Below are 14,941 nucleotides of genomic sequence, written 5' to 3'. Positions count from 1 at the left end.
GTCACCTAAAGAAGCTTTCAGACAAAGCCAAGCCAGATGGAATGATCCCTGCACTGCTATTTGCCCTCAGCCAAGTCAGGGATTCTTTAGCAGTAGAAATGAAAAACTGGAAAACCAATATGTCTTGTGTTCATTCCTGCAGCACCCAAAAGCCTGTATGGATCCTATGCTGTCTGTGCACGGCACAGACACCTTTAATAAAGGTCATGTTTTTCTGTTCCTGCCAAGGCTCAATGGCAATTTGCAGGCAATTCCAAACCTGGTACAGCTTTGTCTGTTAACCCAAAACCAGGCAAATGCAGAGTGGTTTCACTGGGAAGATTCTTGCAAATATCTGGTCCAGACACCAGCTCAGAGCACAGGACTTCTAAAAAGGCAGTGACTGAAACAATAATCCACTGCACCCCTGCAATCGCTAAGCTCACAGACAGTGAGAATTGTTACAGTGCTCGAGGCAAAGGGCTGAACTGTGCCCTCTGGAAAGCTCATTTCCTACTGGGAAGGGACATGGGAGGTGGAAGCGATTCTTGGTCAATTCTTCCGTGGTTGTTGGTAGAAAAAGGAAAGGAAAAGAATAATATAGTCAGGAGGATATTCCATCCAGCAATTTAACAGGACAAAGGACAGTGGACATTCCAGTATCATCTTGGAACAGTGACTCTTTTTTTTCATGTGTATGTGTGTGCTCAGTCCTTCAGATTGCTAAATTAGCTCTGATGTTTTACTAGCCACAGGTCAGTCATCTCTTAGCCCTTCCTTGCACTTCAACTTGCTGGAAACAGGCTTTGACAAACCATGTTTAGAAAGGGTCTGGAGCGCCCAGTACATGAAGGATGTGGAGCTGTTCGGATGAGTCCAGAGGAGGCCACCAAGATGATCAGAGGGCTGGAGCACCTCTGTTGTGAAAACAGACTGAAAAAGTGGGAATTGTTCAGCCTGAAGAAGATGTTCCAGGGAGACTTTATTGCAGTCTTCCCATAGCTAAAAGGGCTACAAAAGAGCTGGAGAGAGACTCTTTATAAGGGTCTGGAGTGGGACAAGGGGAATGACCTCACACTAACAGAGAGTAGGGTTAGATTGAATATTAGGAAGAAATTCTTCCCTGTGAGGGTACTGAGGCCCTGGCACAGGTTGCCCAATCCCTGGAAGTGTTCCTGGCCAGGCTGGATGGGGCTCTGAGCAACCTGGGACAGTGGAAGGTGCCCTGCCCATGGAAGGGGAGTAGAACTGAGTAATCTTTCAGGTCCATTCCAACCCAAACCATTCTATGATTATCTGAGATGAACTGATTGGCATCAAGAAATAGCAGAAATACCAAAACAGCAGAAATACCAAATAGCAAAAATACAAAAAAAGCATTATACTTCTGGAAGCAAAATGGATAAATATATTCCTGCTAACCTGATTGTTTTATGATCAAGAACCCCTGAGTGTGAGGTCATTCATGCCTCAGCTTACTGAACAATCTGAAATTATTAAAAAAAAAAAACAGGAAGGAAAGAGAAAAGAAAGAGTACATACGTTTCCATTGGACAGCTCTATTTCCCCTCCTTCATACAGAATGATAACCCTTTTGGTGCACTTTTCTCCAGTGAAACCACAACCTTCATTTGAAATAAGTATCTGAAATGTTCCAGAGTCACCCTTGCAGAAATCCTGTCAGATAAGAAAATAAATGAGTCAGTAATGTAGAGTACTTGAAAAACACACACAGGGAAAAACACAGAGAAAAAAGAAGCCTCAAACAACACTGTGTTCAATACAGTGGTCAATAGGATATATATTGGCATGCCAACTGTTCCCATGTTCATTTTGTTTATGCTTAGCACTGATATTCATGTGTTCCATCCCTTAAAGAGTGAGGCACACTCTGCCAGTGACACACAAATGCATAATTTCAACAGAATTTTTTGGCAAGGAGAATCCATCATGTTACAGTATCTGTGATATTTAAAAATGTATGATGGGCACAGGGCACACCTAAATACACAGATAGCTTAATGTATTGATTTTCTTCTAAGTCCAATATTTCTGAGATACTTGGAGAGTTCCTACTACATTTACATGATGACTCATTTCTCTCTGGCGTTTTAGATTTCCTTTTTTGGTCATGTTTATTTTTTTCAGCACACACCTTTTAAGAAAAAGGCCCTGTGTGTCTGTCATTTACAGAAAACAGATCTGAATTCTATTTTAAGTAGTTTTGTAGTAGTCTATGGTATTGCTGCCCACAAGACCTTTACACAGAGCTCTCAGTAGTGGCAGAGCAATCACTCCTCAAACATAATCCAGCTGGAATCAAGGTGTGAGCATATTTCAAAGACCTAGGCAGAGGCAGGTTGATCACACATTCCTCGCTAAGGAGAGGACTGCAAGGAGGAATGTGCCTCATCAGGACTCTCCAGGGAAAATAGTAGCCCACCCAAGAAACACATCCCACTGTAACTGCAGAACATTGTTGTTATCAATCAGCAGTGGATCCATCTAGTTTTAGAAAAAAATTTCAGATAAATCCTTGTTTGCACAGACATTTTTAAATACATGATAATTTGCATGTAGATGAGCCTTTATCTTAGTTAACTCCAAATTCTGTCTGCTTCCACAAATCAAAAGTATGTTTTAGTGTGCTCTGCCTTTATCCCCCTCTCCTCCTTGCTGTGAGGAAAATAGATATTGTCAGGGGACTCCAAGCAGGTGGTGCATGGAACAAGACAGGGATCATGCTGAAGGGAATGAGTAGAGCCTGTGCTCTGGGTGCATTTAGGGAAGGTTCAATGAGCATTCCTGGTCTCACTCAGCCAGATAGCAAGCTACCACTACAGGATAAAAAGGAAAAGAAGAAAACATTGATTTATGGATAGCCAGAATTCCATTTTGGAGATGAGATTCAGACAGCTCTGCTCTGTACCAAAGTGATCTCATAAAGTTCACAATGGCCAGCTGGACAGATGACAGCCTGATTTCTATAGAACACAATTCACTTTTCAAAATTCTCAAGACAACTCTGAACACATAAATAAGTTATATTTTTCTCTACTATACATCTGGCTTAGTAATTAGAAATAGTTAACTGATTTATCCAAACACTGAGATTCTCACCTGGTATAAAACTGTTTCTATATGATCAGGCAGCTTTAGCATTTTACATGCTCTTCTTACCTGAGCTAGCACATACTGGCAGTTTCCTGGAAACTTGTATTTCAATCCATCAAATGTCAAGTAATGAGCTGTACCAATAGCAGTGCAGGTGCCATCACACAGATTTTTGGTGCACTCCCACTTCCTCCCCTGGCACACGCTGTAACAGAGAGAAGGGGGCAATGACAGTTCTCCTTATCTCAATGTAAATTACAAGCAAGAGAAGCAAAGTTCTTTAGGCAAAGTGGAAGTGCCATAGTCTCTGCCTCCAGGAGCTTTCTACCACCAGATGAGAGGCTCTCTCATTAACATAAATCAGCATATGTTAGCAGTGGATGCATAAATCCAAATAGTGCATTAAGATTAAATGAACAAGGGATGTATTTCTCTGCATCTTACAAGCTGCAGTGTAGGACTCTGGGTGGTTTGAATTTCCCTGTTACAAAATAGGTCAGGACAGAGTCTGCTGAATATGGTTTTATACTAGAATTTGCTGGAATATGCTTTTATACTAGAATTTTATTTAGGATATGCTGCTCTGCTTGAAGTACCCTTTCAGCAAAACAGAGCATCCACCACCATTGCCCTTTTCCAGAAGTATCCTGGAGGAGCACAACCTTGCTACAGAAGCTGCAAATATGAAAGGGGAACTCTCCCTTGACATCCACAGGCTTTTAATTAGTGAAATAAATTGATTTGCTAACTAGCAAAAGAATGAGCAAATAAAGTAAAACTCAAAATCAGTGGAGAGTTAGAATACCATTTGACACCACATCTAATAATAATAATTTAATAATTAATATGCAATATATTGCTGGAGGATGGCAAAACATTCATCCACTAAATGCTCCATGAATGCAGATGGACATCATCACTGCCCCAGGAATTCTCTAACCAAGCTCTGTGAGGGCAGGGAAAGAGGAATTCTATCCATACTTTACAGACATAAAATCTCAAGGATAAAAAACCTGAAGTACTTTCCCAAGATCAAATTGCTACTTGAAGGAAAAACTGGGCACTGAACTGACTTCTGTAATAATACCTTAACCTGAGCATAGATATTATTCAATCTTGGTAACATTTCACATCATAATAAATATTGGGCAAGACATTTTCTTCAAAGAATGAAACTTCAGTAACATGAAACCTCTCCTCTGCTAACAGTTAGACAAAAGCAAGATTTTGTAAATACACACATGGACAGATTATAAGGGACATGGGGTGGTTAAATTCAGATTAGCAAATTTCTGCAGTACACTGTTGCACAACTGTGACTCCAAAATTTTCATTGAGCTCCCAATGAATTCCCAATACATTGCATAACAGAAGGTTTGCCACTGGCTTAGACTTGGAGACATTCCGCTATTCATGAATTAGGGTCTCCCATATGTCAAGTCGGATGTAAATGCCAAATCTGACACCTCTGGCTCACATATTGCCTTTGCAGGTGTTCACATCTGGCTAAGAACAAGTGAGAATGAAAACTCCTGCAACAGCAGTACAAAAAGCAAAAACAAAAGAAAAGGAAGATCTCGACCTCCAAAATGCAGATTCTCAATTCTTATTAATTCTCAAAGCAACAGTAATTTCCTATATCACTTTCTAAATGACATTTGACTTGATATTTGCTGAGAACTATTAAGAAACTTTTCAAAGTCACATAGTGCAAAAAAGCCCTAGTGACATTTTTGAAGGGACCTCATCTCCAGTTTTACTTCCACATTCAAGAAAAACACCTAAAATTTGAGGAAGACCTTTTTATCAAGGAGAAAAAGCCTGATTTCTAGAATTTTCTTGACCCTAATATTGAAGGAAACTCTATGTATTTGAGGAAATATAATTTACAATGGTATTGCCAGAATTGTGGACAGTTACATCAATGAAGCAACATGGTTATGATTACTTTAAGATCAAAGATTATATGAGTAATTGACAATAAAAAGGCTGATCATGGTTATTGTGAGTAATCTTGCAAACTTTTTAACACTGAGGAGTTTCATGCTGTACTCTTCTTGTTTCAATAAAATTTTCATGGTGTCTGCTTTTCAGCTGAGTCACTTTTACTTAAATGCAATGTAAGCAGATTATAGAATATGTACCTAGACAAAAACATCAGGTTTTATTCCATCTTTTTCCCTTTCAAGCCTATTTTCCCCAGCTTTAATTACAGTACATGGATTCACAATGTTAGATGTAGCTGCAAAGGAAAGAAATTAAACAAAACACCAGGAGATTAATATTTCCATATAAAACCTTCATCCAAGGCTAACTCATGCTAGTTAGGAGTGGTCCCACTGGAAAAAATGCAAAACTTGAAATTATGTTATTCAAAGATCAGCATACCAAACAAAAATCAAGCATTAGACTCTCCAGTGGTGCTGATTCTCTGACCTAACTCCAGCCAGTCATAGAGAGGAGGACAAACATTGCTCCTGGGGTTGCTACAGAGCTGGGCAGGAACATTTAGGGTAGAATGTATAACAGATTCTTAAGTCTGAGTTCAAAAAACCTCCAGGATTTTCACACTGCTGGTGGCTGAATGTCCTACACCCTGGACTCTTGGAGCTCTGAAGGTAAAGAGCCACCATTCCCCCCCACCACACACATGGAAAATAAAGTACCTCCAGTGCAGCCAATGTGCTGTGCAGGAGAAGCAAAAGTGGTCCACTGTACTTTACCAAAGGCTGTGCTGAGGGCTTCCCTCCATGCAAATTGAGCAGCCCAGAATTCTCCTTTAAACCTATAAATCCTCTTCTAGCAACCAAGAAGGATAATGGTGGAAGACATGGAGCATTCACTCTTTTCTTCTAAGAAAGTAACAGTTTTCCATCTATTTTCATCTTTTTTAATAGATCAATGGCTAGAGCACTCTTTTGAGATATAAGAGGTTGCCCCTGTGTCTTCCTAATTCTTTATCATTTCCCTGAAGAGCTCCTATCATATTACAACTGGTGCATCACACCCCTTCTGGCTGAAAAGGTCTGATTTGACGGGCCTCAGACAGCCAACAAAAAGGGAAAATAGCAAAGCTTAGTGACAAAGCTCAGGCTCCATTCCTCCCACCCCAAAGCATATAGGTCCTAAATTGTTATCTTGTGTTGCAAAATCCACTATCTACTGCCTACAGAGGAGTTGCACAGACACACAACTATTTGTAGGGCACGAGGTAGAGGTTGCCAGACACTGCAAGGAATTTTACTGGATCTTTATACAACATGCAAAGGGAAGGTGCTGTCTGTGCAATTAATATGCTGCAAAAACTGGCTTTTTCTAAAAGAGATCTGTTAAGTAAACAATATTTGGTGTTACCAGAAACACAGTAGACCCCCTAAAGAGAAAAAATATCCTTCCAGTGGCTCACCAGGTGTTGCAGTCCTTAGTCACTGTTTCTCCCTTGGAATATTCTCTTCCGTTGTGGAAGCACGGGCACCTCTCAGGAGCAACACACTTGTTTTCATGCCGTACCTAAGCAGAACACACAGTTTGTCACCACCTGGGGCTGCTGGGAGGTGGCCATGTGCAGGGTGAGCAAGCAGCCAGGAGCAAGCACAGAACACATGGATGGAAAATAAAGGTTGAAAGGAATAAAAGAAAGGATGAAGGCCATCCAAGGTGAGAAAGGTACAGTACTACTAATACTTTTAGCCATTAACATAAATAGAGCTGTAGGTACATAAAACACCACTTGCTCCCACCATCTCAAGCTACTGGGAGAATAGTTGACATTACAGAAGAATGGCACAATGGGAAAATCCAGGATGCAGTGAATCAGGCTAACCTGAATATGGAGAGCAGGTGAATGGCTTCTCACACATAACAAACTGGAAAGGGACCTACTAGAAAAGCAGACAAAGGGCCCAGATGGACTAAATATGGAAATAGGAACATCAAGGATACCAGAAGCCACAGTGCCTGACCACCCACATGCAAATGCAGCTTCTGTTGTCACAGACAACAGCCCCTTAACAAAGCCAACCGTCTATCAACTCTCCTCTGAAAATTGCAGTAATCACTCATTTTCTTTCAAATCTCTATTTATTTCCTGGAAAGCAGGATAAATATCAGTCCACTTGAGGATTCTGCTCTCTCTGCAACAGGTTCTGTTGCTAGGAAATAGGACATTATCTTCTATCCAATTTTTCATTTTCACCCTTCTGATCTGAGTTTTCTCTTTGTATAACAAAAAATCATTTGTCCCACTTAAACAAAACAAAAAAAAAACAAACAAAACAAAAAACTATAGCCAAAGAAAAACAAGTAATGCCTTTAGACTATTCAGTTTTTCCATTCATTTTCTGTTTTCTTTTTCTGTGAATAACTTTCATTTTTAAGACCCCGAGTTTTAGAAAATCAAACATAACCAAAGCTGGCTATGCTGACTTTTCACTCAATAGCAGTTCTGGCAAAGCCAGGATAGGTTTGGCTCTTGTTTCATGGAATACCTAAATGGAGAGTCCTTCCCCTTCTTCTCATTCAAAAGTCACAAAATATCACCTTCTCACTTAAAACTCTTTCTGAAAAATCATTAAAATAGTTACTTTTTTGCCATTAAATATGGGCCAATGAGATCAAGGTAGTCTGAACGCCAGGTTAATAAAGAAGAACAGCTTTCCCTTTTCCTGTGGGGACCTAGAACTGCCACATGGAACAACCCACAAAAAAGATTTCACAGTGCAGGGACCCATCCTTCATATGCAGCTCCACGTGCTCTGTGGCTTATGGAGAGCTGCATTATGCCAAATAAAATCACTTTGATAGAAGCAAGATGGAAACAAAGAAATGCTTTTCTGGATAATGGAGCTGCCTTCAGCTTTCCAAAGGATAGTGAGAAAGTCCAGAGAAGACCAGAAAAAAGAGTTTAATACCTTCTTTCCTTCCTTCCTGGTGGTACTTAGGAAAAAAGCAGGAATATGACCTCATATTCATGGCTACGTTTCTGAATTTTTGCAGAGTGTTCAGCAACACAGTGCACAATACACTTGAGGGCTGTCTCTGGATACAAAACTAGGGATTAGACATCTGGTTAGTAAAAAGAGAATCAGAACCTCTTCTCCTTGCTCCCTAAAAACTGGTACAGACAGGTATTAGCATTTTTATCACAACCAGCACAGCAACCATAAAACCACCAATAGAAGGAAGAGCACCTTGTCTTGAACACTGACTCAGTGGGTGGGTTGGATTCAGCAAGCAGGACACAAAAACCCAAAGTGGACTTGGACCAAAAGAATGGTAACTTTTTTCTGCAAAACTCAAGGAATTATGATTTTGTTAACAGTAACACACAATCTATTGGGCCTATTAACACTCCATCCAAAATCTGGGGCACATCTGGCAGCCTGCTGCCATGCTGCACTACAAGGACCCTGTGGTACTACAGTACAAGGCCAGGAGCACTATTCACAAGCAGCTGGATTTTCTCTGGAAGTCTTTCAATCCATCAATAGACTGCAGTTAATACAGGAGATTTAGCAGTCCTGAGTGCTTGAGATGACAAGAGGCAACAGCACTGGGAAGGCAACTACATGAAAAGACAGAGGTTTGTAATGAAAACAACAGCTGTTTGCACCATTCAATGCCCTTAGGATGATGCTCTGCATCCATGGGATTACAAGTGGCTGATTAACAGTTTTCCCATTACTTGGGGATCAAACAGAAATATCTGTTATTTCCTTGCTCTTATTAATTGCTAAACCTTGAAAAATCTTGCAAAAGGAAGGACAATATTACAGGTTTCAGAACCTTTAAGATTCTTCTTATCCACAATCATAGGAGGTGATTGTTCTGCTCCGCTCTGCATTGGTGCAGCCTCATCTTGAGTCCTGGGAGCAACTTTGGGCACCACAATATAAGAATCTAAAGCTGTTAGAGGGTGTCCAAAGGAGGCTGGATGGTGAAGGGTCTGCAGGGGAAGCCACACGAGGAGTGGCTGAGGGCACTTGGTCTGTTGAGCTGGAGGAGACTGAGGCCAGAGCTCACTCAGTTCTGCAGATTCCTCACAAGGGGAAGAGGAGGGGCAGGCCCTGATCTCAGCTCTGTGTGACCAGGGACAGGATCCAGGGAACGGCTGGAGGGAAGGGTTAGGTTGGAGTTTAGGAAATTTTCTTCCCCCAGAGGGTGGTGAGGCACTGAACAGGCTACCCAGGGAATGGTCACGTCCCCAAGGCTGCTAGAGCTCCAGGAGTGTTTGAACAATGCTGTCAGGCAGAGGGTAGGATTGCTGGGGTGTCTGTGCAGGGCCAGGAGTTGGGCTGGATGATCCTTGTGTGTCCCTTCCAAGTGAGGAGATCCTATGGTCCTGAAATCCAACTCAATGAACCTAAACTTTGAACTCTTGGTCAACATAATTTGATGAGTATCCCTCTGTCAAAGGAAGCTCAGACATTGCTCTGTTCCTCCTCAACACATGGCGTAGATTTCAGTGGAAAGTTGGCCCAATGTATGAAGAAGCATGGGATTAAATAAAGGAAGTGGGTCAGACTAGAACCCAATAGCTAATAGGCTTTAGAGTAAGAAATAGGGTTGGGCAAGAAGGGACCTTAAAGATCACCCAGTTCCATTAGTAGGGACACCTTCCACTATCCCAGGTTGCTCTGAGCCCCATCCAACCTGGCGTTGGACACTTCCAGGGATGGGACAGCCCCAGCTTTTCTGGGCAGCCTGTGCCAGGGCCTCAGCACCCTCACAGGGAAGAATTTCTTTCATAAATTTTTGTTTTAACCAAAACAGCCTCTCACCCTTACTGTGCAAACAAAGACAAGTTAACAACATATCAGAAGATCAAAATGTGCTGGTTTACATTTGACTTCTCTTTCTTATGTTAGCTGCGTGTCTCTGATGTTTATTTGATGTGCCCATCTCCTCATGAAGACATTGTAACATAGGATGGGCCCACACTAAAAAAATATCCAACAGAGAAATCAAAATAGTCAGGTAAATTTCAGTTGAAACAAACTAAAAAAAAAAAAAGCCTTTCAAGCTTTCCTGGTTAAGATGTTTAGGATTTGTAGGGGTTTTTTTCCCTTTTCTACTAATGCATGAAAGTTTTAGAAATAGTTTTATTTCAGCAGTCAGGATGCAAGAAAATATTTCATTTAAATTTTAAACCTTAATTTTTTGTCAGTTGTTGGGAATAGAAAGAAAGTAATTTTCTAATTTTGGAGTGTCTGGATTTTATGCTGTGTGATTGTTCTGTTCCTCTCTTTCCCAAGAAAGGTGGTTAACACTCAATTAATATATTTATTAATATTTTCCAATGGGGAAAAACTGAACTGCAATAAACTAATCTGCGAAGGCATACTTTTGCCCACATTTCTGCACATATGTTATGATTTCTCTTTTCTACTGTGTAAAAGGGTGACAAGTATGGAGAATTTCCCACCTTCCTGATGATCAAAGACATAATAATTATTTTTACGACATACTGAACATTTTTATTTGCTAGAAATCAAAACAATGTAAAATACTAAGTCAAGATGAACCAGAAAACTTATTTTGAAAGAAATTGAAAGAAAGTCAAAAGTTGAAAGTTTGGAAGAAGTTAAAAGAAATTGGGTTTTGTCTTCAATTAATAAGTTACTTGTGAGCATTGATAACTTTCATATGCTACTGTATCACAAAAGAAAAAAAAAAACCTTCAGTAAGAAGGCACCATTTCTTCCAGCATAATATGTGCAAATATTTATGGGAACACATGTTGAGTAATCTGTTACTTCCCACAGACCTTCCTGCAAACAGCAGCTCACCTCTCTGAGTGCTTGTAAATTACGCGGGATTACAGAACACCAATACAGGAGACTGACAAGTAAAATGGTAATTCCTTTTTCCAGTCCCTTTATTGCTCACCTCTGTTGTACAAGCCTGGAAAACACAGACTTTGACTTCGATTTGACTTTGAAGAGCTTTGTCTCTTTGCTCCCAGAGTCTCTGTGTTAGAAAAGGACAGGATGGAAAGGAGATCCTGGTCACCATCCAAATCCTTCTGTAGTGAGGGAGCACAAACCCTCATTGCAGAGCACAGAAATAAGAAAAAATGGCTCTCCCAAACCTCATCCCATTGGGTTTGGAGAAGGAAACTGCTCTTTGACAACAAGCTGGCAGCTCCTGTGGAGCCAGGAGTCAAAGCCAGGGCAAACAGGACACACCTGAATGGGGACTGGGCTTGATCCTGACATTGCATGGCAGTGGTAACAAGATCATTTCTCTACATGGGCTTCTCCCATTGTGGCTTGGGTGCAGCTCATGATTTTTATTCTCTGCCATAAGGGAAACCAATGAGAACAAGTAATTCCAGGCTGAGTTTAGTGAAGATTAAACCATACTGTCATCTAGTGGACAGAGAATTTATTTCACTTTAAAAAAGAAAAAAAAAATAAAAATAGAGACTTATTCTTCAACTCAAAACCTGACAAATCACCTTGTTGAACTCAGGGGTGTGTTTCACATCACTGCAAAGTCAGCTGGAGTCTCCAGTTCCGAAAGACCAAAGACTGCTCTCTTGGCAACAATTTTATGACACAATAGTTTGTTTTAACTTACTGAAAAAGAATATGAAATACTGTACCAAATATGAAGGTTAATTACTATGGGGGTTGGGGTTTTTTTCCTGTGGAGTAATTATCATAATTTGTTTTCCACAATTATGTCAAAAGTGTACTATTACCATGTCCCAGAACTGAAACCAAAAATCTCAAGTTCCTTTACCAAATCAGTTGAATGTTAGATGCAATAAGAAGCCTGTTCATCCTGGAACTCTGGGAACTTTAAAGTAGAGAAGCTTTTCTAAGTTTTCTTATCTCACTACTATTTAGGAATAGTTTTCATTTAAAGGATAGGCATTTACAGAAAAGAAGCAACACTTGTTTTTAAAATCACAGAGAAAATTTATGGGTGACTTCAGACTCTGTTCTTTTTCACCTCCAAGACATTTCACAAGCCTGAGCTTTTTTCCAAGATCTAGAATTTTATTTTGGAGTATAATCTATTTATATAAATGTGTGTTTCTCAGCAAAATACAGTAGCAAGTTCAAAATATATGTTTATATTATTGTTAAAACTTACTGCATAATGAGAATTTGGGAACAGCTGTTTTTCTAGTAAGGTAATTGAAGGAATTTGGGGGCAGAAAACACTTAAACTTATTCTGAAATTTGAGGGTTGCAGTGGGATATAACCCTGAACCCCAGAAAGCCTCTTTTCAGTGGAAAAAAAAAAGGTATGCTTAGTACAACACCTGCAATTCCAAGACGCACTCTGGCATCCTCTTAGCAAGTTTCAAATCCCACATTCTTTCTCACAGGGAACCTTCAGTTTGGCACAACCCAGAGGAAGGCAGTTGGAGAGATGGAGACTTGACAAGTAGGAACCAGTATCAGCAGGAAGGATGGCTGGATCAGAGAAATCCAATAATAGGTTGGGTTGGAAGGGACCTTAAAGATCCTCTTGCTCCAATCCCCTGCCACGGGCAGGGACACCTTCCACTAGCCCAGGTTGCTCTGAGCCCCATCCAACCTGGCCTTGGATACTTCCAGGGATGGGGCAGCCACAGCTTCTCTGGGTAACCTGTGCCAGGGCCTCACTACCCTCACAAATAAAGACTTTTTAACCTCACACCCAATCTAAACCTGCTTTCTGTCAGTGTGAAGCCATTCCCCCTTGTCCTGTCACTCCAGGCCCTTGTCACGGGTCTCTCTCCATCTTTCCTGTGGGCTCCCTTCAGGCATCAGAAGGCCACGATGAGGTCACCCCCAAAGCTTTCTGTTCTCCAGGCTTAAAAATCCCATTTCTCCCAGCCTTTCTTTAGAGGAGAGTTGCTCCATCCCTATGATCAACCTGAATATGGGTGTACTTCTGTCTCTCTGGCTGAGAAAGTTTAGTAAGACTGAGGAGGAGTTTAGGAGCAGAGCTGAAGGAAGACCTAAACTAGTCTTCAAGGCAGGCTTTGGAATTTTGATAAATAATTATTTTTGCAAGCTAAAGTTCATCTCCAATGCTAGTACACGTTCTTTAAGCCAGCCACAACTTGACAGTCAATACTACCCAACAACTTATTCCCAAGCTGCAAGAAGACTGTTGGTAGCAGAGAATGAAGGCAAGAAAGCAAAGAGGACCTGCTTCTCACTGCTGTATTGAAAGCTGCTTACCATCCCTTTTGGACAGAGGCATCCAGATATGCAGCCATGGCTGATACACTCCAAGTCATAGTTCTGGCAGGTCTTGGTACATTCCACTCCTTCTGCTCTTGGGTTGTTGGCAGGACAGATAATTTTTAACATGGGTGATCTGCATGTCAAGCTCCTTTTTACTTTAAAAAAAATGAGTTCACAAAAAGTGCAATTAGAACGCAAGCATTGTTGGCACAGTATTTTTCTAAAAGGTTGATCTTTGATTTGAAAATTAATTTAGAATATAGCCTGGAGCAACACCACTACACATGACATGGCAAAGAAAACAGCCCCTACTTCCCCTGTAGTGACCTCAGTCAGGCTGTCATGAAAGCAGGTATTTAATACTGAAGCAAAAAAGCTCCACTAAGCATAAAAGTGCAATTCCACACCACTGGGGCTATGCAAACACCTCTTGGCACTGTACAAAGTTAGCAGAAAACTGATATTCTGAGAAGCAACAGCATCTTATATTATTGTATTTTGACCCATTTCCCACACTGAATACAGCTACATTGGTGACTGTAAATAGCAGTGCCCTGAGCTTCAATAAAAACTCTTTGAGATTTCAGGATCTGACAGAAGATCAGAATGCCCCAAGAAACTCCAGGATACTATTTCAAGTGGTACTAGCAATATGTCTCTCTGAGGTTTTGTAAGTCTTGACATCCTATTATCAGGAAAAGTATGTCTTAGGAGCATTAAGAGAAGAGTTTGGTGAGATATTCACCTGGAAGACTTCACCTGAAGAAAAGGTGACCCAACCCGTGACACTGTCACTGGTGTCCTAGCAAGCAACATTAAGCAGGATTAAGCAGGTCACTGCCCTGTACCCACAGAGGCATTTACAGTGTTTTCCTCTAGAAGTTGGTTTATCCTGAGAAGGTGCAAGGACAAACAATTACCCTTTGTCTCCAATGCACTGGCAAATACCAACCAGAAATTTCCTCCAGGTCCATTTGTCAGTGTGCCATGGAAGACACTGTGTTTGGCTCTACTGGCGTTCCCATAGGGATCACAGGTTATCCTGAGCTGGAAGGCACCCACAAAGATCACGAAGTTCAACTCCTGGATATTCTCAGGCCTCCCCAAAGCCCCACTAGCCCTGTCCCCTCTGAGACACATCCAGTCTCAAATCTCTTATGCCATGAAAATCCCCTAAGCTCCATCCATGTGTCAGTAGGAAACCCCAAAAGATCCCAGAGCACTGCTGGCCTTTCTCCAATGCTGCAAACCCCAGTTAGATGCAAGAAGTGTTCCTATGCTCCTCTCACAGTCTTCAGCCAAATATTTGATAAACCTGTCCACTGATGGGAAACATGGTAGCCGTCAGTATCCAGGTTTCATGGAGATTCTTGCTGGCTGGAAGGCACACTGGAAACCTGGCAGCAGTGTAAGCTTCAGGCCACTAAAAGCCTCATTTACACCAAGAAAGAGTTTGCATCCTACTAGTGAGAAGCAGTAGGTATAAAACTGATGAGTTACTTATGTCTTGTGATCCTCAAATAGCAACTGGGAACCTCAGATCACTAGCATAGGTGATCCTTTAACCTTTTCATCTCAAGAGAGACTGCAGTGTCTAATTATAATTAAAATTTTGATAGGTGAGATTCAATGAGCCCTACACCCTCCCACACATAACT

At 41.1% G+C, this 14,941-nt stretch overlaps 1 protein-coding gene across 7 annotated transcripts in view; it reads right to left on the bottom strand.

Moving 5' to 3' along the window:
- VWF (von Willebrand factor) overlaps window positions 1-14,941 on the bottom strand; it is a 134,160-nt gene that overhangs the window by 61,442 nt on the left and 57,777 nt on the right. For all 7 annotated transcript variants that reach the window (XM_064420511.1, XM_064420512.1, XM_064420508.1 and 4 more), the window contains 4 exons: window positions 13,278-13,438; window positions 6,500-6,603; window positions 3,160-3,298; window positions 1,522-1,656 (listed from right to left, as the gene is read on the bottom strand). In XM_064420511.1, coding sequence (XP_064276581.1) covers window positions 1,522-1,656; window positions 3,160-3,298; window positions 6,500-6,603; window positions 13,278-13,438 — 539 coding nt within the window. The remainder of the gene's footprint in view (window positions 1-1,521; window positions 1,657-3,159; window positions 3,299-6,499; window positions 6,604-13,277; window positions 13,439-14,941) is intronic.

This window comes from Passer domesticus, chromosome 5 (genome assembly GCF_036417665.1).
Source record: "Passer domesticus isolate bPasDom1 chromosome 5, bPasDom1.hap1, whole genome shotgun sequence".
NCBI lineage: Eukaryota > Metazoa > Chordata > Aves > Passeriformes > Passeridae > Passer > Passer domesticus.
This window is presented reverse-complemented; position numbering and strand designations above follow the sequence as displayed.